This window comes from Pleurodeles waltl, chromosome 3_1 (assembly GCF_031143425.1).
Source record: "Pleurodeles waltl isolate 20211129_DDA chromosome 3_1, aPleWal1.hap1.20221129, whole genome shotgun sequence".
NCBI classification, from domain to species: domain Eukaryota; kingdom Metazoa; phylum Chordata; class Amphibia; order Caudata; family Salamandridae; genus Pleurodeles; species Pleurodeles waltl.
The window spans coordinates 676,228,608-676,253,620 of NC_090440.1; the positions used below are offsets into that span (position 1 = coordinate 676,228,608).

The following is a 25,013-nucleotide window of genomic DNA, read 5'->3' on the forward strand; positions in this document are numbered from 1 at the left end:
CTCTTTTCTTTATACTCTATCACTCCTACCTTACCCTCTGCGGGAAAACAATCTAACATGGAGTTGATGCCCATGCGCAATGGAGCCGAAGAGGAGGCGTCACTCGATCCCGAGACTCGTAAACACTTCTTCGAAGAAAAACAACTTGTAACACTCCAAGCCGCTTTAGAGACGCTCTTGTGGCACTCAGTCTTGAAGCCTCCTGGTGTACAGGAGGGACTTCCAAATCTGTATTGGTTTCCTTCCTTTGTTCAGGGGCCGTTTTTATTCCCATGTTGCTTTTTCTACTGCTCTTACGGCAAGGTGTGCTTCTGGCTTCCAGTATGGTACCCAGTGTGATATTCCTGCTCCTTGCAGTTGCTTTTTCTTTTTATATTCAAACTGGCTGGTGCCCTAGTTTGTGTTCCTGCATCTGCAGGTGTGCATTTTTTCCACTTGTTGTGGACATATTTCATTATTTCTAATGACCCTGTTTTGGTCTCATTCCTCTTACGGAGTTGTTTTCTGTTGTCTCTGCTTATTGGTGTTTCACCTAAGAAATTTGATGTCTACGGGGTTTTTCCTCGTGTGAGAGTAGTTTTTAGTTCCCTGCTCTTAGGAGCACTTTTCTAGGCTTTTAGTCATCTTTTTATGTTGGCTGTTACCTTGTTAGGTGTTTAGTTCCTTGTATAAGTAAGGACTCTACTGGTACCTTCAGTCTTACCCCCAATTTTTTAAGGGGGACCCACCTCTGTGTTTGGTCCTGTCCTTTCCCATTGGGTGCAAGGAGGTGTTCTGCTTTCCATTCCATAGTACATCTTCCATTGGAAGTGTTCCTTTTTATTCCTAATTGTTACATCCCTTCTGGTTTGCTACTTTAAAATGGGCACACTGGTGTTCTTATGGTGCACTGATTCCATTTCTAACTTTCTCACAGATTGCCATATCCTCTTTGTGCATTGGCACACATGCCTTCTTCATGGACCTAGTAGTCCTCCTTATGACCATTTTGCCTGAACCTGGCTGCAGTTCAATATATCCTTTGTATGTAGATATATATAACCTCCTTTGTGTGTATGTGTGTGTGTGTGTGTGTGTGTGTGTGTGTGTGTGTGTGTATATATATATATATATATATATATATATATATATAGTTATTTTCTAACCTTGCTGCTCCAGTTGTTTAACAATGTCAGTGTGCTTACTCCTTTCTCCCCCCCCTGCACTGTTATGCGAAGGTTCGGTGCTTCATTTCTCTGAATATGGGTTCTTGTCTTTGTAAAAGACTGTTAGCCCTGCCCTCTCAGGTTGTTTGTCTCTTCCCTTTCTTTTTGTGTGATCTTGTTTGTCTTTTCTCTACTATGTTCCAGCTTATAGTGCATAGGATTCGTGCCCTAGCCAGTGCTTAATTTGTGCTTGTTGTTTCCGGTGTTGAGCACCAGCACTTATTTTTTAGGGCTGGGGTTTATTCTTCTGCCTCAAACATTTTCTGCGAAAAAAAGACACATATGGGACGGACGGAGGAAGGGAAAAACAAAAAAGCGTCACAAAGAGAGAAAGTAGAAAGCTGCTAGAGTGAGCTGAAGGGGCAGCGAGTGGCTTTAAATGGATTGAAGAGGCCCAAGATGGCTTCAGGAATATGCTGCATCAGTATTCCGTGTTCCCACATTTAATTGCAGCAGCCGCATATTTGAGAGGAGGGCTTTGGGCACTGGCACCTTTTTATTTACAAATTATGCACTGGTCCTAGCACTTGCTTATTCGTGTCCTAGCACTTGCTTTATCCTGTCCTAGCACTTGCTTTATCCTGTCCTAGCAAGTGCTTAATCCTACTCTGTCTGCTACACACCGCTAGTTTTGTCTCTTTCTTTTGGTGGCCATTTTTCCTCTCTGGCCATAGTTTGCTCGGTTACTCAGAGTCGTAGTCTCTGATATATACATTTGCTTTGATCTTGCACACCCCTGCAGGTCCAATGATTAGATACCATTCTGGGAGTCATTGTCACCTTTACTTTTTCCATTGGTTCTTCCTTCAGTCACTTTTTTCCATCTGCTGCACTACTCATTGCTATTATCTTGGCCTTTGATGGTTGATGTTGTCTCCTGTAATGATTTCCCACCTGGTGTCGACCTTGTTTCATATGCCGCAAGGTTTTTGTTGTTCCTGTAGGCAGGTAGTTCTCCCAGCTTCCTTTGAGTTTTAGTTTGTTAGCATTCCTTTTCCTGCTTAATGGGCTTTCACCTTTCTAGAGGGATTGGATTTTTTTCTCTCTCTCCCCTCTTTTACTTTGTTAGGGGGTTGCCGTTTGTTTAGCCCCTTTCTTTCTCTATTTCCATATTTTATGTATCTAGATTATATATGGTTTTACATCTACATTTATATTGGTATCTACGTTGGTGTCTACCTGGACTCAATCTATGTAATGTCTTTGTACGGGCACCTTATGGTTACATCTATATGTGTGCAGGTCGGTGTTTTGGCATGTCTCCATTCCGATCTCTTTGTTTCACCATCATTTGTGACGCACATGGTACCCCTTGCGTCTCTATTTGTCCCCTTTTCTATATGCATTATGGTTATTTTACACTTCTCGGCTGCTCCTCCATAGATGTTCCTGGAGGAGTGCCATCTGTTTTTTGCCTTACTCTTCCTACCAGCATTGTCTTTCTATTTGTTGCTGGTTTTGTGCATGCATCCTGCTAAGGCAACATGCATGCATACCCCTCCTCTTTACATATCCTCAGTGGCCCTTCCTTGTTGGGTGTTCCTTCCCAATTGTCTCTGAGTTTTGCTGTGGTCACCTTGATCCTTAGCCATTTTACCATTACAGCGCCTACCTTAGGGCTATACATGTTTATTTTCCTCTTCAATGTTGTGTACGATAGATTCCATTTTCCATTCCCATATGCTCCGCTCTCCTTTGTGGTCGTCCACTATTCTTCTGGTGGGATGAATGAGTTTTCTCACCTTTCTCTTCAATTGTGCTGGTCTACTCCACCTTCAATTAAATTGGTTATTTATTTGTAAGGATTGGGTGGGATGTGTTCTCACACCCAACTCCTGGGTTTATCTTGCTTTTGTAGGAAAGTCACTCTTTTTGACATGGTTATCCCCACTTTTTGCTTATCAGTGTGCTTAGGCTGTTTTCTCTGGGGTCCTACTAACCAGGACCCTAGTGATTAGGCTTTCTTCTCTAAATTTGGTTGCCTTGGTACCCTTTACACTTCACAATTGGCATACCGGTGTACCCCTGTAAGTCCATAGTTTATGGTACTTAGCCCAGGGGATTGCTACACCAGGGGTCCCACATAGGCTTCAGCATGTATTATGCCACCCATGGGAAGCCCTGTAAACTGTGTCTACAGGCCTGCCATTTGCAGCCTGTGTGAAAAGAGGCATGCACCCTTTCACTACTAGTCACTACACCAGGTCACTGTAAGTCACCCCTATGGTAGGACCTTTCAACCCAAAGGGCAAGGTGCAAGTTCCTGTGTATGAAGGCACCTACAAACTCAAGTTCCAATGCACTGGAGTTCATAAGTGCAAGGAAGCCATTTTATCAGTGTGTTGTCCAATGGCCCTGCGGTCCATCTACATAATGGTAACTCCAAACCTAGGCAAGTTTGGTATCAACCATGTTGGAATCATACCCCAATACTAATGCCAGTATTGGTGGCATGATTCCTTGCACTCTGTGGGCTGCCTAGAGGACCCCTCTCCCCCCAGTATTGCTCCGGCCATTCTTCCAGGATTTGCAAGTAGCCCACACTGCTGCAGTCCCTCAGACAGGTTTCTGCCCTCTTGCTGCCTGACCAGCTCAAGCAGGGGGAAGGCATAACAAAGGATTTCCTATGAGAGAGGGGATGCAACTCCCCTCTCCCTTGGAGATAGTTGTTACTGGGCTGGGGTAAAGAGCCTCCCCGCACCACTAGACTGCTTTGAAGGGCATATTTGGTGCCCTACTTGCATAATTCGGTTTGCACCAGTCCAGGGACCCCGGGTCCCTGCCCTGGCACGAAAATGCACAAAGGAAAGTGGAGTGACCACCCCTTTGTCCATCACCACCCCTGGGGTGGTTCCCAGAGCTCTTCCAGGTGGCCACCTGATTCTGACATCTTGGAAACAAGTTGTGCAGAGGCCCCTGGGAGCATCTGGTCCGTCTAGATAGTTAACTGACGTCACTGACACCCTCTGATAGGTGGTCACCTTGAAGAGTGACCAAACTTCCCTGTTAGTACTATTTAGGGACCCCTTGTGGGTGGGTCTTCAGATTCGGCGTGCAAGACTCCACCAGGACTTTTCTGTGTCAACTTCTTCTGCCCCTGACCACCGGACCTGCTGCAGGACTTCTCAGGAACCAAACAACACTCCAGCCTGCAACACTGGAGACAACCTCACCTTGCAACATTGTTTCTCCGGCTCCTTGCAGCAATTTCCACTGCATCCTCTGGGGTTGGCAAGACTCCTCTGCACCAAAGAAGCAAGAAGGGGAATCTCCCTTGGAGTGAAGGAGACACTCCCCTGTATCCGCAGGCACCTAAGGCAACAACATCTGGCTGCTGGGATCTGCTCTCCACTGTAACCATGTGGACCCTCCAACACAGGTGGTGGTTCTGAGTGGTCCTCTTGGTCTTCTCTGCCTTCTTTCCAACTTGGGAGACAGTGAGCCCTTGCCTCTCCCTGCAGGACAGAATCCCTGTGCACTGTGACTCTTGAGGCAGCCAAGGCTTGTTGACTCCTGCTCCAAGGGATCTTCAGGCTCCAAGAAGCCCTGGCCTGTAGCACTTCATCCTTGCAAGGACAGTCCCCTCTCTGCTGCTCCAGCGACGTGGGACTCCTCCTCAGGTGCGCTGAGTGGACTTCATTGCAACTTGCTGTGCCTGTGGGGGTTACGACTGCTTCTGCTGTGTCTGCTGAGGGTAATCCTGGCCTCCCCTCCAAGGATCAAGTCCCTGGGCCTTGTTGGTCCACTCCAGTTCAGCAAATCCTCTTGTGCCCGGATTTGCACTTGCCAAAGCATGTTGGTGGTCCTCCTGACCATTGACCCGTCTGCGACCCGGTGACCAACGTGGGACAGCTTTGGCATGACTTCAGGGACTCCTCTGCAGCTCCTGGGATCCTCAGCTGATCTTCATCTTCCACCGTCAACCCGGATGTTCTCCCACAGAAGGGTGGGCAGTGGCTTCTGCCCCCTCCTTTTGCAGGTCCTCTTCATCCGAAATCTGCTGTTGGGTCCCACTGGACTGGTCCTGTTCTTGCAAACTTCCTTTGCCAAGTCCTCTTGTTAGTCTATGGGAAGACCAGGTGACTTAGCTCTGCTGGGGGTCATCTAGGTAATCACCTCTTGGGGTTCCAAGTTCTCCCATCTCCCTTTGAACTACTCCACATCCTTGGGTGAGGGACCTGACTTCACATTCCACTATTTTGGTATGTACTTTGACCTCCCCCGCCCCCATAGGGCCTAGCTAATTTCTGCTATTTCTTACCTATGCTTGTTTTTCTAAGCTAATTCCTAGTACGTACTGTGTATGTATAGTGTATACTTATCTCCGGTTGAGGGTCTTCCTATAGTAATCTAGTTCAGTGTTACTGTAACAATGTACCTTTATTTTTGTGACAATGTGTGGTTTCATTCATGTGAGATAAGCTACTGTGTGACTACTGTGGTATTGCAAGTGTTTTGCGCTCCTCCTCAAAAAGGTAGCACTAGAGAACCCTGGCTTCCTAGGCACTGTGCACTTAATATTAAGGGGTTGCCTGGATCTGGTATAAGGTGCAAGCACCGTAGGTGTGCATCACACACCAGGTCAACCTTCCTACAGCTTCGGTATCTATTCTAAGGTAAGAAATCTGCGTCTATCAGATAAACAAGTTACGCCTTATCTGGTAGAGACACAGACTAGCCACAGATTCCTTACCAACCCACCCATCCTCCCCATTCTGCAAACTACTTTATTTTACCTCACTCTCCCTTGCTTGCTTTCATCCTACGATGCATTTCTATTCAGTGGTGGTAATTTTCAATTACATCTTTTTCTCTTATTGGCACGCTGTTCCATTGCCAATTTCCATGGTAGCTCCGCTGTGTTGCGTGGATTATGGTCAGAGAAGAAACTGACGTTAGAGCGTCGTAGGGGGGTTATATGGACTCAGTCAACGTCATATCTGGTGGAAGATATTGATACCGAGTTGCACGGGGCTCAGAGGTACTGTTGAAAAGTTGTTCCAGATCCAGTCTGGCGCCTGGGGAGAATTGTAAGGTAAGGAATGCGGCTAGTCTGTATCTCTACCAGATAAGACATTACTGAACGTAAGTAACTTGTTTGTCGGGTTTGCAGGGATGGCTACTTTGGCCGTTCAGTCCTGCAGGACTTCCTAGAATGATCTTGGTTCGCAGACCCACCCACAGGGGTGGTATTGCTTGGGTAACTATTCTAAGCTAAGACCTATGCAACTAGAAGTCTCTATCAGATGAACAAGTTACTTATCTTCGGTAATGATTTACCTAGTAGAGATACATTCTAGTTCCAGATTCCTTACCGATCCTCCCCGAAAACTGATTTCTAGGGGCAGGAACTTCCCTTTAAATGCCCTAGTTCTGGTGCACCAGTATCGGTGTTCTTCATGGCTCCGCACTTTTGGCAAATCGTGAATAGAAACGGACATCAGGGTGGCACTTATGTACGACCCGCAACGTCATATCCGGCAACCACGATGCCAGCGACGGATGCAGAGTCAACCGACGCCATCTGACAGCAGGTGCTGCTCGAAGAAATATCCCTGGATCCAGACTGGCACCTGGGGAAATTCTAATGTAAGGAATCTGCAACTAGAATATGTCTCTACCAGATAAATCGTTACTGAAGGTAAGTAACTTGTTCTTCAAACATAAATACTTTTTAGTTTTGAAAATCGACACAGTTCAATTTCAGAATTCTATAGTGTTAACCTGTGGAGGAAAACAATGTTCAGCAAACACATGGTTAACAGCAACTTTACAAGGCCAATCTCAGGGAGTTTAGGTAAGTACTGGGCACTAATCAGAGCCACATCAGAAGGCAGCACTGGGGTGGCCCGGTGTAGCAAGTTGTCGTGTGCCCAGTGGTTTCTATAGGAATTGATCCTCGTGAAGAGAGCCTGCAGGCTCTGGCTAAGAACAAATAGGTAGCTTGTGGACTTGGGGATGTAGGTGCACCTTTAGTCTTTTTCTCCAGACCCCAGGGGTGACTGATGCAGAGGTATCTGGTTTCTCCTTCTGGGAGCACTCACAATCAGGGGGTACTGTTTGTTGAGGCTGCAGGCGTTGTCGAGGAGTCCATCAGGGAGGGATACAAGGTGGACTTGAGCTCAGGGGAGCTGGGGGAGGTTGTTGGCACAAGTGACCCACCTCTGATTGGGTTGTGGGCGACGGGTTCAGTGGTTGCTGGAGATGTCATGGTTTTCTCTCACCATTAGGTCACAGGAGAGTGGGCCTGCGGGCAGAGGCTGCAGGCAACTTTTGGGACTTCAAGAGGGGTGAAACCTGGGTGGACTCTGGACAGCTGGGGAACCATGCTGGCACCGTTGGTTGGCTTTGCCTCGGGTCATGGACAGTGGGTGCAGAGGCCCCTTCAGGTGTTGGGTCTTTGCTGTTTCGGAGGCTACAGAGTCCTTTCTTAAGACTTTGTTGCAGAGCAGATACGTGACTCACTGGAGTCTGAGTCTTTGTGGAAGGCAGGCAGCACTCCTGGGTTTCTGAAGGCTCAGCTGCAGGACGAGTTGTCTTTTTGGGCAGAGTCCATCGAGGTCAGCAGGCAGACTGGTGGGGCTGGTACCAGGTCAGCTGCTACTGCTTTTCCTCTTCTGCAGGAGTGCAACTTTTTGTGCTTGTTTCGAAGTTCGTCGAGATCTCAGTTCTTGGGTTCAGGGAATGCCACCTAAATACTCAATTTAGAGGCATTACAGGGAGTGTCAGGTGATAGCCAATGGGCTCCCCACCTTTAGAGTGACTACTCTCTTTCTGTGCCCACTGAGCCCTTCCTTCCAAACAAGGAATTTAAAAAGTAGTGTCCCCTTCAGATAGTCCATCTTAGGGGTGGGGTTGGCATGTAGTGGGCTCGCCGCCTAATCTGCCAAATTTTCCTCCTTGTGCTTTAACCAAAAGTGGGGTCAGGACAGGTCATCTCCACCCTCTCGAGTGACCTGCATTCAAAAGGCAGTTAGGCCTTTGAATGGTCCCACCCTGGAATGTCCATCCTGCCTGGTTAGGTGCTAACAACTCACCCAGATGTCGGCATTTATCCCTGGCCCTCGGGAGCGCTGGCTCTAATCTGGTGTATTTTTTTAAGAAGACAGGGGCTTGGGGGGGAGGGGACAGACGCATATCTTTAGTGGCTGAACTGGTCAGGACCAGGACTGGGTGCAGTTATTAATAAAGTTCTCACTGGTTTATTAATCTGAGATGTTTGATACCAAACATCCCTATATTTAAAGAATCCATCATGCATTTGGGAAACTCATAGTGACCAGTGTCCAGCATGCAGATATGCCCTCACATGTAATATAATGCACCCTGCCTTAGGGCTGTAAAGCCTGCTAGAGGGGTGACTGAAATATATTACATTCAGTGTTAGAGGATATGGCATTGATTTGTGAGAGCAGTGCAAGTACATCAAACATAATATAGTATGGATGATGAGTGGCCTTACTTGAATTTAGAAAAGCTTCAACCTTCCATTTAAAATTGAAAGTTGTGCTTTTTTTAAATATTTGTTTGTGAATTAAATAACATTTCATTGTTTGTTTCAATGCTTGTTTATGTATTTTTGTGTATTGTTTTTCAATTTATTCATCAAACATCCTGAGGCCAGGTTGTCTGGCTTCCAGTAGTGATAATGTGTTCAAGTAATGATTAAGTGGGGGTCCAAGGACATCAAAAGGTTAAGAACCACTGCTTTAGATAATTTAGTTGCTGATAACACGTGTCAGTAGTTTATTGCAGGGGTTGTGTTATGATGTTGTTCTTGGTCTCCTCTGTCAACCAGCAACATTGCCACAAGATTTAGTTCCAGTGTCTGACATAGTCTGAAATGTCCTTATCCAGGGTTCTTGCACCTTTGGCATGCCCACCACGTGGCATATCTGTACACCTCACACCCTATTCCTTTTAACATCTGAGGGACAAAAAATGGTCCCCCAACCTCGATGAGGTTAAGTACCATCTTCTGTTATATTTGTTTCCTTTATATTGAAGGCATATGGCTGATTTGAAAGTTTTTTGCCCTCTTAGCCAAATTCTTAAAAATGATCCCGCCTCCCCAGGGACACAAGGAAAATGATAATGAAAAAGTCATTGAAATCTCTTTTTTGACCTAACTATGAAAATGAACTCGGACTGTCTTTTCGGGTAGTGCATTGTAGTGGTCTGGAGAAGGCACTGTGCCATAAAATGCCAAGTGAATTAGAGGCTGCTGCATTTCAGTCCCCTATTCAGACTCTAGAGAAAATTGCTTAACTATACAGACAGAGTTTTGTGAGCTGTTTAATTTGAACTTGTTTGCAGAAGAGAAAATAGAAAAATAATGCCTTAGTTAAGCAATACAATAAACTATGTTTCCGGGAAAACCAGGTTTCTGTAAGCACTGTGATTATGAAGTTAATGAAAAGGGTGCCCATTGTAACTACCTCAGGTTACAGGAAAGTTAATTTTCTTTCCTAGGAAATCTCATCTCCGAAAATAATATTTCAGAACGAAACGCCAGATGCCCTGGAAGTGTTGTCAATATTTGTAATGGCTTTAAAATACCAGTTGTGGAAGTTTGTGTACATTTTGCAAACACTATGCTCCTTGACTTGCCGCTGTACCTGGAGATCTTTTCACACAGAGCGCAAGACTGAGCCAGCAACAGGATTTATTGATGGTGATCTGATTGAGAGTTTCCTTGATATCAGCCGGCCGAAAATGCAGGAAGTTGTTGCTAACTTACAGGTGAGACAGTAGGCCAAAGGTAAGAAGGGAATTCCCTGATTGGACAAACTCTTTTCTGTCGGAAGCAAAAAATACTCTGGTGAGAGGAGCAGCACGGATTATCTCAAATGGGAGGTAACTTTCACAGGCTTTCTACCCAAACCAGAGCTCGAAAGTCCTCTTCAGAGACAAGGAATCCCCAACAAGGATCCCTTTCCTGGACAGGGCAGCTGGGGGCCATTATCTACGTACATAGAACATGGTGCAGAAAAAAAGTGACTGTGAATTCCCAAATTCAAGTAAGGAACAGTCTTTGTGCATGATAAAGTGGTTGCCTTCCTTGCTTATGCTCAGACCCAACACTCTGCAGGATAGTCTCACATATTCTTGTTACTCCATAGTAGTCAAATAATTCCTCCAGCAGTATTGCTAAACAGGTATTAGTGATGTTACCATTATCTCTGAAATCCTCAAATGTCATTACGTTTAGCCTTTTATCTTGATTTCATACACTGTGGGTTTTTTCGTGCTAGTAAACAACCAATCTGGATATATTTCTCACCTCCAATACCTTACCTTAGAATATTCCCCAGGCATCAGACTGGATCCTGAAACTTTTGGTGAGCAGTACCCCTGCATGCCGGTAGGTTGCATCGGTCGGCTCCACATGGCATCGTCCATACTAGAAGTGGCATGTGCAGTGCCTATATAGGCGCAAACCCATCATGCTGAAGTCAGTTATTTTCTTTCAGTACAGATCTGGAGAGAGCTACCCCCCCTAATTTTTTGACTGACTTTATTTTCTTTTTTTTTTTTACTTTTGTTGGTCTTTTTGAGAATCTTCTCCTGTTGTGACAGGGTGTCAACTAGGAAGGCTGACTTCAAGCCCTGCTGCACCTATCAGATGTCGCTGACAGACCCGCACCTTGTTTGTCTCTAGCACTTGGAGCGTGATCAAAACGCCAATACTTGAGTTGACTGTCCCGCCATCCACCCCAAGTCCTTGAGGGATTGCTCCCTCACCCTCCTTGCTGCCTGACGTGCAATGCCAAATGTCATCAGACAAGACGAGAGAGCACCCAGCTCAGGCTATATACCCCGGCCCCCTGAGTTTCCGGGAGGCAGAGCGACCCCTCACCTAACTTCCCAATTTCTAAGAGGCCATGCACCTCATATGTGGGTGCCCTGTTCCCACCAAGGGTTGCCTTTGGGAGACCATTGGTTCGGGAAGTGCCCCCACTGGTTCTCTGCAGGCTGTTCAGCCCCCAGCTCCAGTCGGGCCCTTGGATCCACAGATGGATCTGGACTGGTTCCAGTTGTACCACCTCACCCTTTCCTGGCACTCCCATCTCCAGTGGCACCATCCCCATTGTTATCTCAACACTGAGCTGGAGGGGTGGCATCCGACTCCGTTTCTGGCACCAACTGGAACTGTACCTCCCATGCCAGAGCCTAAGCCATATTCTTATGTGCTGGGACCTGGGGAGGATTGGGAGGGGTCGCTAGGACCTGAGGAATACAACCCCTAGACCCCAGATGACTGGTGTCAGGAACTGGAGGAAGGTAGTGGACTGGACACCTTTCCAGATACTGGCATAGTTGCTCCTCCTACTGTGGCTGTGGAGGAGGGAGCCTCATTCGCTATAGTCAGAGAAGGGCAGCTGAGGCCCGTCCAGGACCTTAGCCCTACCCTCAGTGGCAGTCAAGACTAAGATCTTGACAGTGGTGCTTCAGTCGGGAATTACCCCCTCAGAATATCTTCACCCATTTAATTAAGCCCGCATGGACGTCCTACTTCGGACTTGGTTACTCTTCCAACTGTCTGCTGAGAGAAATGCAGCGAAGTTCACGTTTCATTGTGGGTTGGATACAACCGACTCGCTGGGCAGAGTGGTTTCTTCGTCGGTGGCCTTAGGGTGCCATGTCTGGCTGAGAACTGGCTTTTCCAGGGATGTCCAAGCATTGCTTATGGAGGTGCCCTTTGATGGCTGCCGTCTCTTCAGAGACCAGGTGGACTCAACACTAGAGTGCTTCAAGGATAGCAGTGCATGACCAGGTCCTTGGGCCTTTCCATGGCCCCTCGCCAACCCCAGTCCACCTTTCACTCCTTTGGTAGCCATGAAATGTGTTTCCAGCCGTGTCCCAGGACGTGGTACAGACAGACTTTAGTTTGCCGCACTTACCATCGTGGGCACCCAGTGGGAGGCAGGATACGCCATTACCTGTCCCACTGGACATCAGACTGGTGGGTTCTTCAGTTTTCAGAAGAAGCTGCTTCCTCCCCTTTGCGACTACCCCTCCATGCACATGTGACAGGTGGATGAAGGACCATGTTATCTTGCTCCGCCAGTAAGGGATCATTCGCTTGGCCAGGGAAGCCACTGAGAGGGTGCTGATGCCATAATTAGGTCGTGGTTGCTATTCCCACTATTTTCTGGTGGCCAAGAATGACACAGGCTTTTGTCCTAGCCTAGGCCTGTGCCCTCTCAATTTCTTTCTCACAAAGTGAGAAGTTCAGAATGCCCACGCTCACTCAAGTCCTGTCTGCGTGGACCTGGAGACTGGATGGTAGCATTGGACTTGCTGGACACATACTTCAGCTTTCCTATCCTGCCTACCTGCGGGCGCGCTACCTTCAGTGCATGGTAGGCCACAATCACTTTCAGGTCGCTGTGCTCACTTTTGGCCTCACCAGGGCCTCTCGAGTGTTCACCAAGATGATGCCGGTGGTTACACTTTATCTGCGGAGATCAAGGGTGCCAGTCCTCCTCTAGCTCAACGACTGGCTAGTGAAGGCAGGCTTACCCCAGGCAATTGTGTTCCACCTCCATACTACGACAGACCTCCTGCACTCGCTGGGGTTCACTATCAACGTGTTGAAGTCATACCTGACTCCTTCTCAGATTCTCCCTTTCATTGAAGCAGTTCTGGACACAGTGCAGTTTCGGGCTTATCCTCCTGAGCAGCAGTTTCAGCCTCTGTCATGGATTTTATTGAGAATGACCCTGAGGCTGCTGGGCCTCATGGCCTACTGCAGGTGACACATGCCAGATGGCATATGCGGGCTCTGCAGTGAGACCTGAAGTTCCAGTGGGCTCAGCATCAGGGGAATCTCTCCATCATGGTCCAGATCTTGGCGGGAACAGCACAAGACCCGCAGTGGTGGCTGATGAACCATGATTTGGTCAGAGACCGATCGTTCTCCCTTACCAAACCAGACCGGACAGTAGTGACAGATGGTCACTCCTGTGATGGGGCAGGCGTTTGTGAGAGGTGGAGATCAGAGAACTCCAGCAGAATCTGGACTCCTCATCAACTTGCTGGAGCTCTGTGCGATCCGAATAGCATTAAAAGCATTTCTTCTCTCAGTCAAGGGGACGTTACTGCAGGTGTTTACAGACATCACCACTGCTATATGGGGTACTGCAACAAGCAGGGCGGGGTGGGATCGTGGACACTTTCTCAAGAGGCCCTGCGTCTCTGGACATGGCTGGAACAGTAGGGCATAACACTGGTGGTTCAACACCTGGCAGGTTCTCTGAACGCAAGGGCGGACTAACTCAGCTGGCGATATCTGTTTACCATGGGTGATGTCTCTGTTCAGGGGTGACACAGTGGCTTACAGCAGTGGGGAGAGCCTTGGTTAGATCTGTTTGCCTCAGAAGAGAACACGCAGTATCCGTAGTTTTGCATGTTGGAGTATCCAAGGCAGCTGTCACCGAAAGATGCTTTTCATCTCAAGTGGAGTTCAGGCCTCCTGTACTCCTTTCTGCCCATACCATTTCTGTCCAGGGTTCTCAAGAAGATCAGGAACAACCAGGCCCAAGTTATCCTTATGGCTCCAGACTGGGCGTGGAGAGTCTGGTATCCCGAGCTTCTGAATATAAGCATTGATCCTCTGATTAGGCTGCCCCTTCGGCAATATGCCTACTGATGGAATTTTTTTTTAAAGTATTTACAGAAAAGTGTATCAACCCTCTTTCCTGCTTCTCTTTCTGATGATATTCTCTTTGTTCTTAACTTTGCACAACAGGGCTCTGCAGTGGGCATTCTTAAGGGTTATCTTTCTGCTCTGTCCACATTTCTGCATCTTCCTGACCAACCCTCTTTATTTAAGTCCCCAATTATAAACAGATTTATCGAAGGGCTTCATACAAATGTTTCTCCCTATGCCCTTTATCATGCCTCGGTGGGTTCTTAATTTAGATCTTACATACCTTGTGTGCTCTCTTCGAGCCGCTGCATAATTGTCCCCTCCAGGTGCTTACCACCAAGACAGCCTTTTTAGTAGCAGTAAGATCTGCCCAAAGGGTGAGTGAGCAGCAGGATTTTATCATCCAAGCCTCCCTTTCTTACTGTGTTCCTTGGAAAAGAGGTGCTTTATACCAGGTCCTCTTTTCCATTTGGAACAATCTGTCACCCTGCTGCCTTTTACGCTCCTCCACATTTCCCTAAAGAAGAGGAACAACTCCACCGTCTGGACCCAAAAAGAGTATTGTTGTTCTAGCTAGACCACACGAGTTCAGGTGGACGACCAACTCTTCGTGGGCTACGTAGCAGCTGAAAAGGTCAGACAATACAGAAAGAAACCATTTTGCTCTGGGTCATTCTCTGTATCAAGATGTGCTGTGCTCTGGCTAAAAGGCAGCTTAAGGGCCCTTTCCACCAGAGGAAAAGCTGCACCCAGGGCGCTAGCTCGTAGAGTCCTAGTCTTAGACATCTGCTAGGCAGCAACATGGGTGTTCCTTCACACATTTTTCCAAACACTACTAACTGGACAGTCAGGTCCACAGGGATGGGCATTTCGCCTGTTCGGTCCTACAGGACTTTCTAGTTTAGAAACTTTGTGCGCAGCCCACCACCAGGAGGATATGGCTTGGGTATCTATTGAAAGGTAAGGAATTTGCAGCTAGAAGTCTGTCCGATTAACAAGTTACTTACCTTCAGTAACGCATTATCTGACAGACTATATCTAGCTGCAGGTTCCTTACACCCACACATGCCTCCCTGCTCTGCTGACAGATTTGTAGGGTAAGGTTAATCTCTTTCAGGGCCCTAGTTTGGACACACATTTGTCAGTTCACATCATGGCTCTGCACTCCTGGTGTGGAAAGTCGTGAATAGTAACTGACGTCTGCGCTCCTCGGTTGCCCTGTATTAGTGACTGAGATGTCACTTCTGATGATGGCACGTGGAACTGAACGAAACCACCCGACTGCGCGCATGGGTACTGCTCACACAAAAGGTTCCAGATCCAGTCTGATGGCTGGGAACTTCAAAGGTTAGGAATCTGCAGCTAGATAAACCAGATAATGCTTTACGGAAGGTAAGTAACTTGTTCTTCTAGTAGATTGAGGTTTTTTTCAACATTTCTCTATCCTCCATCGACATTCTCTTTTGAAATGTATACAGTCTAGGGAGTACCAGGCTCAGCACTGGAATGGGGAGTGGCTAACCCTCATTTCACCTTATATTTGTTCATACGAACAGGGAGCTTGTTCCATTGACCATTTACGCCCACGTTCTGAAAGGAGCTAAAACATGTATTTCATCTTGGTATTTGAATGTGTTTGGTTAATCTCCAGGTCCCTTAGCAAGTCTAAGTATTGTTTGCAACATATTTGATGGCCCCTGCTATATTGACATACTCAGTAGTAATCTGATTCTAAGAGGCGTATTCACAAAATGTATTGCCCCTACATACTAGTTTTCACATTTTCAATGTACAGCTCTTAAGACACTTAAATTGTTGTACTATTCTGTGGAGTAAACCCTTTGAACTTTATTCTACCTGCCCCAGGCATATCCACTGCAGTCCATGCATGTTCCTCTTAATGGACTATCACACTAATCAGCATCCTACCAATTCTTCTCACTAACACTTCTTGACTGCTTTAGCTCAGATTAGGAATTTGGAAGATACTCGTGACATTACATGCTCTAATTCACTTGTGCATCATCACCATCGTTCGTTAAAGCTGCATGTGTTCGTATTGCAATCATCAGTGACTACCAACAGTCACAAGTAAAAAGTTTCCCTCCGTTCAATGATCCTTTATCTCTTCCCTAGCTGGCAGGTTCGGTCCTATTTGAGCTCCAGCAGCAGAATCAGAATTCCTTCCATCAGAAACTAAGATTTGATAAGAAAGGAGCTGTATGATCTCCCCTGTCTACATAGTTGGAAACTCCCTTTTTTACCCAGACTCAGTCTTTCTGTACCCTAACTGGGGGCACTTTAGTAAGTGATCATTTACTTTAGTAAGTGATCGTTGTTTCACTTGACAACTGAGTACTCACTTTTTGAAATTTGTAGATGCTTATAACATTCAAATTAACTTTATCTGAGCTGCCTGGGTTAAGCAGTTGAAATTCCACACCAGAAAATGTCATGTATTTTTGTTCAGGTATCCAGACCCCAGCTTTACTGAGATTGCCTTCTTGATCTACTATTCTATTGTTCTTCCTTATTTCTTATCCTTGCCTGCAGCCAAAGGTGTTCTACTCAGCCTAAAGGAATCCAGGTGCATAATGATTCTCCTGGAGTAATCTCACCTTTGGTGGTTACCAGATGATATTTTTGTCAAAACTGTCTTAAATAAGATGACAAGAAGCCCAGACCTGCAGTCCAGATTGAGAGGCAACGTACACTGTCAGATTGGATCATCACTAAAATTGACTGCTTTCTCCCGAATACTTGAAATATGGCCACCTGAGTTGTATGAGAGTCTCAAAAAACAAAGTAATGTTTCAAGAAATGTGTTTACATTTGTGTGTAGGTGGTAGATGTACGAAGGCAGTGTCAAAGAAAGAAACTGATGTCCGCTCATTACGCAGCTCTGACCATCATTACTCAGGCTGAACGAAGTAAACAAAGTCCTACATAACAAACCTACTGGTGTGCAGTCGTTATGCTGCAACATCTTCCAAATCCAGTCTGTTACCTGGGGATATTCTAAAATCGAGGAATTAGGCTGGTCTATGCAAAGAGTCTGTATACCTGTATTGTTCATGCATAAAAACAGAATTGAACCATAAAGTTGAGGAATCTGCCGTTAGTGTCAACTGGTAAGAGCAGTAATGAAGGTAAGTAACGTACTCCTCGGCACCATACCACAAGTTAACTTTTCAGAATGGGCATATGGTCGTTGAGACATAAGTTTGCCAGGCAGAATGCTTATGTATCTAATTCTCATTCTTTGCCTAAAATATCTATATCTTTCAACACTTCTCTTGATTATAAAGATCCTATTTTATTCTTTTTTTTGTGACAGTGTATGTCTGTTTATGGTTCACAGATAAGCATGTGATGGAGAAGAAAATGTGGCTAGCCTTCATACTCCTATATTCTTTCCATCATATGCATGGGAAGCTTTGTCATAGATCTGCTTCTGAGCAGATGCCTAGAAACTATCAACTATAAAAGCATATAAACCTTAAACTCCAGTTCAAGAAGCTAACTGTCATGCAGCCTTGCACTTATACTGCAGTGCTATTTGTTATATCTTATGGAACAAATCAGGAACATATCCGATTTGACTGCTTTCATTTTTGAGCAGGCTGTGTTCAGACTTTTAGAAGAAATCAGCGATTTTCCTTCTTTGTCTCCTAAACTTTATTTCTGAGGCCTTTAAAGGCCAGGTTTAAGAATTGTAAGCAGACCTTCCTAGAACTTTTCATTTTCAAACTATTGCAATCAGTGAATGAGATTGGCAGGGACTTCACGCATGATTTGGATCCCTGTAAGCAAAAAAAAAAAGTATTTAAATATGTTTTTACACTGGAATTATTTTAATGCTGAAAGTGAAAAGATTCTTCATCTCAAACGACATTGTGCCTTAAAATAAAAAGGGATTGTCTCTAGTACCACAGCACCCCTATAATTAATGTATTTCTTATGACAGATAACTTCCAGCCCTGGGTTTAGTTTTTGTAGTGAATGTGAGATTTTTGCCTTAAAAGGTTGGTGACATCTCTCCTGCATATGGACACAAAAACTGTAAAATACTTTGAAAGAGGGAGAATGCAAGGTTAATGGGTACTTCTAACCACAGATTCATCACCTTGAGAATATTTGCCAGGTGCCAGACTGGATCCAGAAATGTTCATACCAGTCCTCACACATGCCACCAAGATGGCACTGAACAGCTCCTTGTTGGCTATGTTCCACCTCAGAAGTGATGGAGCAGAGCTGCTCATAAGTGCCAAGCCTTCGATCCGACTTCAGTTGCTTTCATTTTGCGCCTTCTCACATTGAACTGGAGCTCGATTTTCTCTTGAGTCGGTATCTTTAAAGGGAATGATGGCCCCACCTGAAAGCTGCAGGGTTCAAACTATGCAGCGACTGTAGAAAACACATGTTGGTATTGGACCAATGCAAAGAGTGCTGCTCCTTGGGTTCGGGGCATGACTTCAAGTCATATGATGAGTTCGCCCTCGTGCATCTGATATGGGACCGTGAAGCAAAGCTATATGCTGTGGAAGATAGAAAGAAGTTGCAGACCATGCAAGTCTCCCTTTGGGATACAAAGCCGTTTCCAGGGCCAATCCTGAAACAGGTCTGTTTCATGGTTGAATTCATCAAGTAAGTTAAAATCGAAGAGGAAACATAAGAAGACAAAGCAGTACTCAACCCTATCGCACCAGAGCAGTCACAAGTGCATCAAGGTGCCACTCAGTCTTGCGCCTGATCCCCGATTGAGGCAATTCCGCAGTCGATTCAGTGCACCTTGAGTTTCCTGGGTCACTGACAGCTACAGCAAGATGAGGCCTTTAAGCAAACCCAAGTGCATATTTTTGGCTCCCACTGGCACACCTTCGGGCCCCAGGATACACAGAGCCCTCTAGTCAGTTTACTGCCAGCTAGTCCACCTTCTGTACCGTCTGAACCCTGGCACCCATCTCCGGTTCTACACTAACTCCAGTGCCGGCTTTCACTCTGAATCTAATGTCTGCACTGGTCCCGCTTTCATCGACTCTGGTGCCAGACCCTGTGTCGAATCAGATGTCCGATCCCCCCAACTTGAATTCATCTCCAACCGGACCAAGGCGGGCTCTCACTTGATTCAGTGCACCCAGTTCTAGTCCAGCTAGATTCTTAAAGTATGCCTTCATAATCGCAGAGCCTTCAGCATTTAGTTTTTCAACTCTGACCAGAGTTTACCACCACCTTGAGATGACAATGGTGATAACAGGAATGACTTATCCCCATATAATGACTCTTTATAGATGGATTTACAGAAGGCTAATGGCCTTGATTCTTTTCCCTGATACTGGGCTGATTTCCCTCTTTGAGCCACCAACGGAAGAGAGTGATTCCTTTGTTGTGGTAATTTGACATGCGGCTAAAGTCCTAATACTACAACTGCCATCTGTTAAAGTTAAGACAATTGTCCTCACAGACATTCTGCAACATGTGGCCTGCTTCTTCTGAGACCTTACTTTGATTCAATTATGACGTAACTGATTCTCAGATGGGCACTTGGTCTAAGCTTTGATCTTGCCCACCCATGAACAGACTAGTGGCCATACACCACACGGATGCCCATAACCCTCATTTTCTTGTACAGCCTCCTACTCCAGTGAGTTTGGTGGTCCTACCTTCTACCAGCCAAGTGAATCCTAATTCATTCCTTGCAATCCTCCTCCGAAGAGGTAGCCAAAAAGTATTGAGGTAATTGGAAAATTAATGTTCTCTTTGTTCACCCTAGCTTTGAGGTCAGACAGCATGATTTGCCTATTAGGCTTATATCCTCTGCTGACTAAGGCATGGCTAGCAAGATCTTGCTAGCAGCCCCGAAAGAGTTTATAGCCTCATTGGTTAAAAAGATTCAGGATGGTCAGAATGTCGCTATGTGATTTGTACCGGCCTAGAGACTGCTGATTGCTTAGAGAGCAGTCGGCACTAGTGTAGTGCTCTGTCGACCTGTGTAAATGCGGTCCACAGGTTTTTCAGGAAATGTATAGGCATCTCTTGGATATGATACACAAAGAAAATTGTAGTAAATGCCACGTTAGGTTACTACAGTGTTACACAAGTAGTATGACATTTCTTAGACTTGTCATTAAGTCCATTTACATAGTTTAGTATTCCTCAAAGGTTGTCATAATTGTACAATTGTCGATGTGAAGTTATAATGAAAAAATTGATGGCACGTGTTCCATCCTGACTGTACTTTATTAAGTATGTAACATGACAAAATTCAGGAATACATCAGAATCTGCATCAGAATCTGCATATTAATATAAAGTATGTTAAAGTGTCCGTATTTCATACAAGGTGTTAAGAATGGTAAAGCAAGGAAAGATCTATCCAGAGGTGAATTATGAGCAGCATGAAGTTAGAGAGATTGACAACAGTTCACTGTGTAAGTGGGAAAGAGACGCAGAAGCAAAACACTCTCAAAATCAGTTATTTCTGGGGCGTGAGCTGATCGTATGTCAAGGATTGGTCCCAGGATATGTGCTGTGAACCATATTACTGTTAGTGGTTTGTAATAGGGAGAGATAGGAAGCCATATTATATTTATAAGCAGACCCTCAAGTTGATTCCATAAATGAATGGTGCACGTAGTTGTCAGAAAACGTACAAAATAAGTAGTGATTGATGCCAAAAACAGATGTAGCAGAGATGCTTAGCAGGCACACCGACAGAGTTGAAATACAAGTTACAGAAGGTGATTCTGTAAATAGGAGATAATGGTACAGTAAAAAATAAAATAAAAAAAAGAACCCGTAGAGGTGCTGAATTATGAGGTAAGCTGAAAAACGTCTTATAGAGCAATGTGAAAGTCACTAACTTCAGATACCCTGAGTTAATATAGTGTAGTTGTAGAACTTATTTCTTGCATACAACCATCATGAGCCAATCAGTATATAAAAGTCACTGAAAGTAATTACTACTGGTAAAGTATATGAATAAAAAGTGTTATGTCTCAAAGTGTTGGTGTGACTTAAACGCAAAGTGTATCCATGGTCATAATGACTTCAATAACTCATGCAGGACCCTACTATTAGAAAAGAATCGGGTTTAAAATAGGATGATATGCTTATAGCCGTGGAATAGAACATAGGCCAGTAAAAAGGGATAATGTCATATCTGGATCATACTGGGTTAGCCAGCTGTAATCATACACTTGGCAATATTTATAGTGTCTTTTATGCACAAACGTGGACTGGAAAGGAAAGTTACTAGTTAGTGCTGTACCAACATTTCTTTCATAATGGTTTGAATCTTTTTTTTTTTATAGGCGCAGGCAGGTTGAGCTCTTATCATTTGTTCCTGTTTACTCATCTAAGTAATGCTTCTTGTTTTCTCTGAGCATATCTTATCGCTGAAAGAAGTGTTGGCATAACTCAAACTCTTCCTAAAGGACAAGAAACTGAGAAAATTCACCAGAGATGTAAACGATCATAAAATGGTCTCATTTTCTTATATGCTTACAAATGTAACAATATAATACCTGCCAATCTCCAAATGACAAACAAGGAAAATACTTGGTCTATTCCCTCAGCTAGTTAAGATAGATGTATCTAGTATAGCTAGTGAGACTTGTAATGAGCCCCTCCCCACAACTAACATTCCTACTCCTGCTGCACTTTAAGACAAATGTCAAGGTATTGTAACGGTAACAGACTACAGATAAACTAAAGGAAGGGTAACATCTTGAGCATAACCAAAATCATTGAGGAGATCATTTTAAGCACACTTTATTCCAATTTGAACCTAAACATGGCCAATATACTACAGAACAATGAAAAGACAGGATTGACAAACTTCACCACTACATGTGCTAATAGCAACATTCCTATTGTCAACCTTTCTAATCATGTATTGAATCAAACTGAAATAAATTAAGCAGAGATCTTGGTTTGTGTCCACACATGTCTTTGATTTTTCACAGACACACATAGTTCTGTACAAAATTCTGTGTAATACTAAACTTCTACACATTTTTTTGAGCTAAAGATTGATATTATCCCGTACACACACCCATGATAGATCAGACCGATCTATCAGAGACATTATAGATATAGAAGCTGCTGCACCTTTAATTAAGGACTACTAATCCAGTTAGGATTTCCACTAACCTAGTTCTGGACAGTAGCCTTAGACCTAAATCAATCTTTAATCCTCCTGTTACTCCTAGTTCAACTAGTGACATTTTACACCAGCTGGTCACAAGGGGAGCTATATAATCATGTGAACCATCAAATGAGACATCATACTTGGACCACTCAGAACATTACCACACCGGAAAGAGAGGCCCTCAAATTCCTTAGCAAAGATGAGAATGTTCCTCAAAGAAGCAGACAAAGGGGCCAACATTGTAATAATGAGTGCGAGGGATTACATTTGGGAAATTGATAAACAGCTCTCAGATGCGAGGCTGTGGAATATAATCAAATTTCAGCAATAGCTAAATGTTTAGACAGACTCTAAATCTGGCACAAGCTTTGCTTGATCTCTCCTTAAAATACAGATACTTAACAAAACCCTTTCCAACTTCATTCACAATGCGTATATGTCTTACCTGAGATGCATAAAATAGAAAACCTCATTCCCAGTGGACCAATAATCTCAGGACAAAATAACTTCCAGGATTTATCACAAACCAAAGGCATGTAACTCTATCTTGCATGCATGTAATACCCACCACAGATCGTAGCCTCCATACCTATGGGGGAAATTACAAGACTGTGTAGAAATTGTAGCGATGATGAGATGTTTGACTGAACTAGGAAAGTTAGAAAGAGAATCTCATCCTTGGTCTACCCATCATCAACAAAAATTGCCAAAAGGAAGATTTGTAAGAATGTTAGAATAAGCTCTGGTGAAAGAAAAGTCTTGTACAGACACCAACTCCAGATCGCCTGTAATAATAGCATAAAACAGTGCACAAATTATACAGAAATCTAATGAAACACTGGCATATACTGACTGCTGACCTGACTCCATCCAAATATCCATAAAAAGCACAGATTGTACACAGAACTATAACAATTAGGGGCATGATTTGCTTTTACAATCTCAAAAAACAACACTACTAAACTTGCTTGTTTGCCTGGATTACCACATGGTTTCAACAAATGTGAAGGATGCAACATGTGTTATACAATAGATTAAAAATAAAAACACATTTAAATTTAGTGGCAGCAAAACTTACAACATTGTCAAATTGATAAATGTAATAATTTGTCACTGCTTTAAGATATAGGTCTAGGCAGTAACATCAGACCTTTAAAGGAGACACAATAGGAGCACGTAGGAGCCATTAAAAATAGTAATCTTAACTTCCCATTGGCCCAACAATATTATTATTCAGAACATGCACAGTTTAAACAAATTGAAATCAGATTACATATATGATGGCCACACTGTCAACCACCTCTGGGGTGGTAAAAAAATTCTTAACTTGCACAAACAGGAGACCACCTGGCTAATTGGTCTGATGACTTTGAGCAATGGACTAAACCTTGACAGAGGAGTACATGTTTTCGCCACTGTTTACGGATCAGCTCTAGATGCCAATAAAGATGCAAATGCCGTTGTACCATAATACTCCGTCCTCATCCTTTTTCATAATATATGTTAAGATGCAATATTACACAGGTCAGTAACGTACTGTCATATGTGGTAGAGTTATCTTTCTCGGTCTGAACAATCTATAACCTATGCAACGGAGTTGCATATAGTACAGATCCTCAGTTTTTGTTAAACCGGACAAACTAAAATACTAAGCACTGAACAACTATCACTTAGACTTTTGTGCTGTCTTCTTTTGCTGACGTACCCTATTTCTAATTGAAGTTATGTATTGTGATGTGCTCTGTGAGCTCGTCAGCGATAGATTACATATAACTTGGATACCAAATCCTAACAGAATATGTGTGTGTGTGTATATATATATATATATATATATATATACATATATATATATATATATATATTCGATGGCATGTGTAGCTGCAGATACACATGCTGTGCATATCCCGCCATCTAGTGTCGGGCTCGGAGTGTTACAAGTTGTTTTTCTTCTAAGAAGTCTTTTCGAGTCACAAGATCGAGGGACTCCTCCCATTGCGCATGGGCGTCGACTCCATCTTAGATTGTTTTCTTTCCGCCATCGGGTTCGGACGTGTTCCTCTTCGCTCCGTGTTTCGGTTCGGAAAGTTAGTTAAATCTCAGAAAATTTGACGCTATTGTTTGCGTTCGGTATCGGGTTAGTTAACGCAGATCGACACCGAATTAAAGAGCTCCGGTAGCCCTTCGGGGCTTCTATCCCTCGGCAGGGCCTGGTCGGCCCGACTGCGTGCGTCTTCAATGCTCATGGAACGGACCCCATTCCGCTTCTGCCCCGAATGCCACAATAAGTATCCTTACACAGATCAGCATCTGGTCTGTAATTTGTTTGTGTCCCCTGAACACAAAGAGGATACTTGCGAGGCTTGTCGGGCATTTCGGTCGAAGAAAACGCTACGGGACCGGAGAGCACGAAGGCTTCAAATGGCATCGGCACCGACAGGACACCACGACGTCGAAGAAGAGGAGACTTTCTCCATTGCTGACTCGGACGAGCCCGAAACGGAGCAGCCGGCGAAAACCGTGAGTAAACCACCCCGGCCAAAACTCACACCAAAATCATGAAGGCCCAGGGGACGCCACCACCAGCAGGCCATGGCTTAACCCGTAAAATCGGTGACCCACCATCGGCACCGAAAAAGGGCACACACGTGTCGAAGTTATCCGACTCAAGTCGAGATACCGGCACAGAGTATACTCTACACTGAGAACCTGGCTCCGACCAAACTCGACATCGAGATACTGGCTCCGACCAAAGTCGGCACAGAGAGATCGGCACCCCGAAACCGAAAAAAAGTGGCATTGGAGCCGAAAAAGACTGTTGAAAAAGTTTTGGTGCCGAAACACCCAGCTTTGGAGCTGAAAACAAGCTCCTACTCTGAAGAACAAGGCCTTTCAGCACAACTCCAAGGCCATAAAATTGGACAAGAGCTAGAAGTGGGGGAGCCAGATTATACACAAAGAAGGATCCATATTCAAAAGGAAACAGGGAAAATAAGAACTCTCCC

General features: G+C 44.7%; 1 protein-coding gene across 2 annotated transcripts in view; it reads left to right on the top strand.

Moving 5' to 3' along the window:
* DDB1 (damage specific DNA binding protein 1) overlaps positions 1-25,013 on the top strand; it is a 682,863-nt gene that overhangs the window by 610,301 nt on the left and 47,549 nt on the right. For both annotated transcript variants that reach the window (XM_069223262.1, XM_069223263.1), the window contains exon 26: positions 9,824-9,947. In XM_069223262.1, the coding sequence (XP_069079363.1) occupies positions 9,824-9,947 (124 nt within the window). The remainder of the gene's footprint in view (positions 1-9,823; positions 9,948-25,013) is intronic.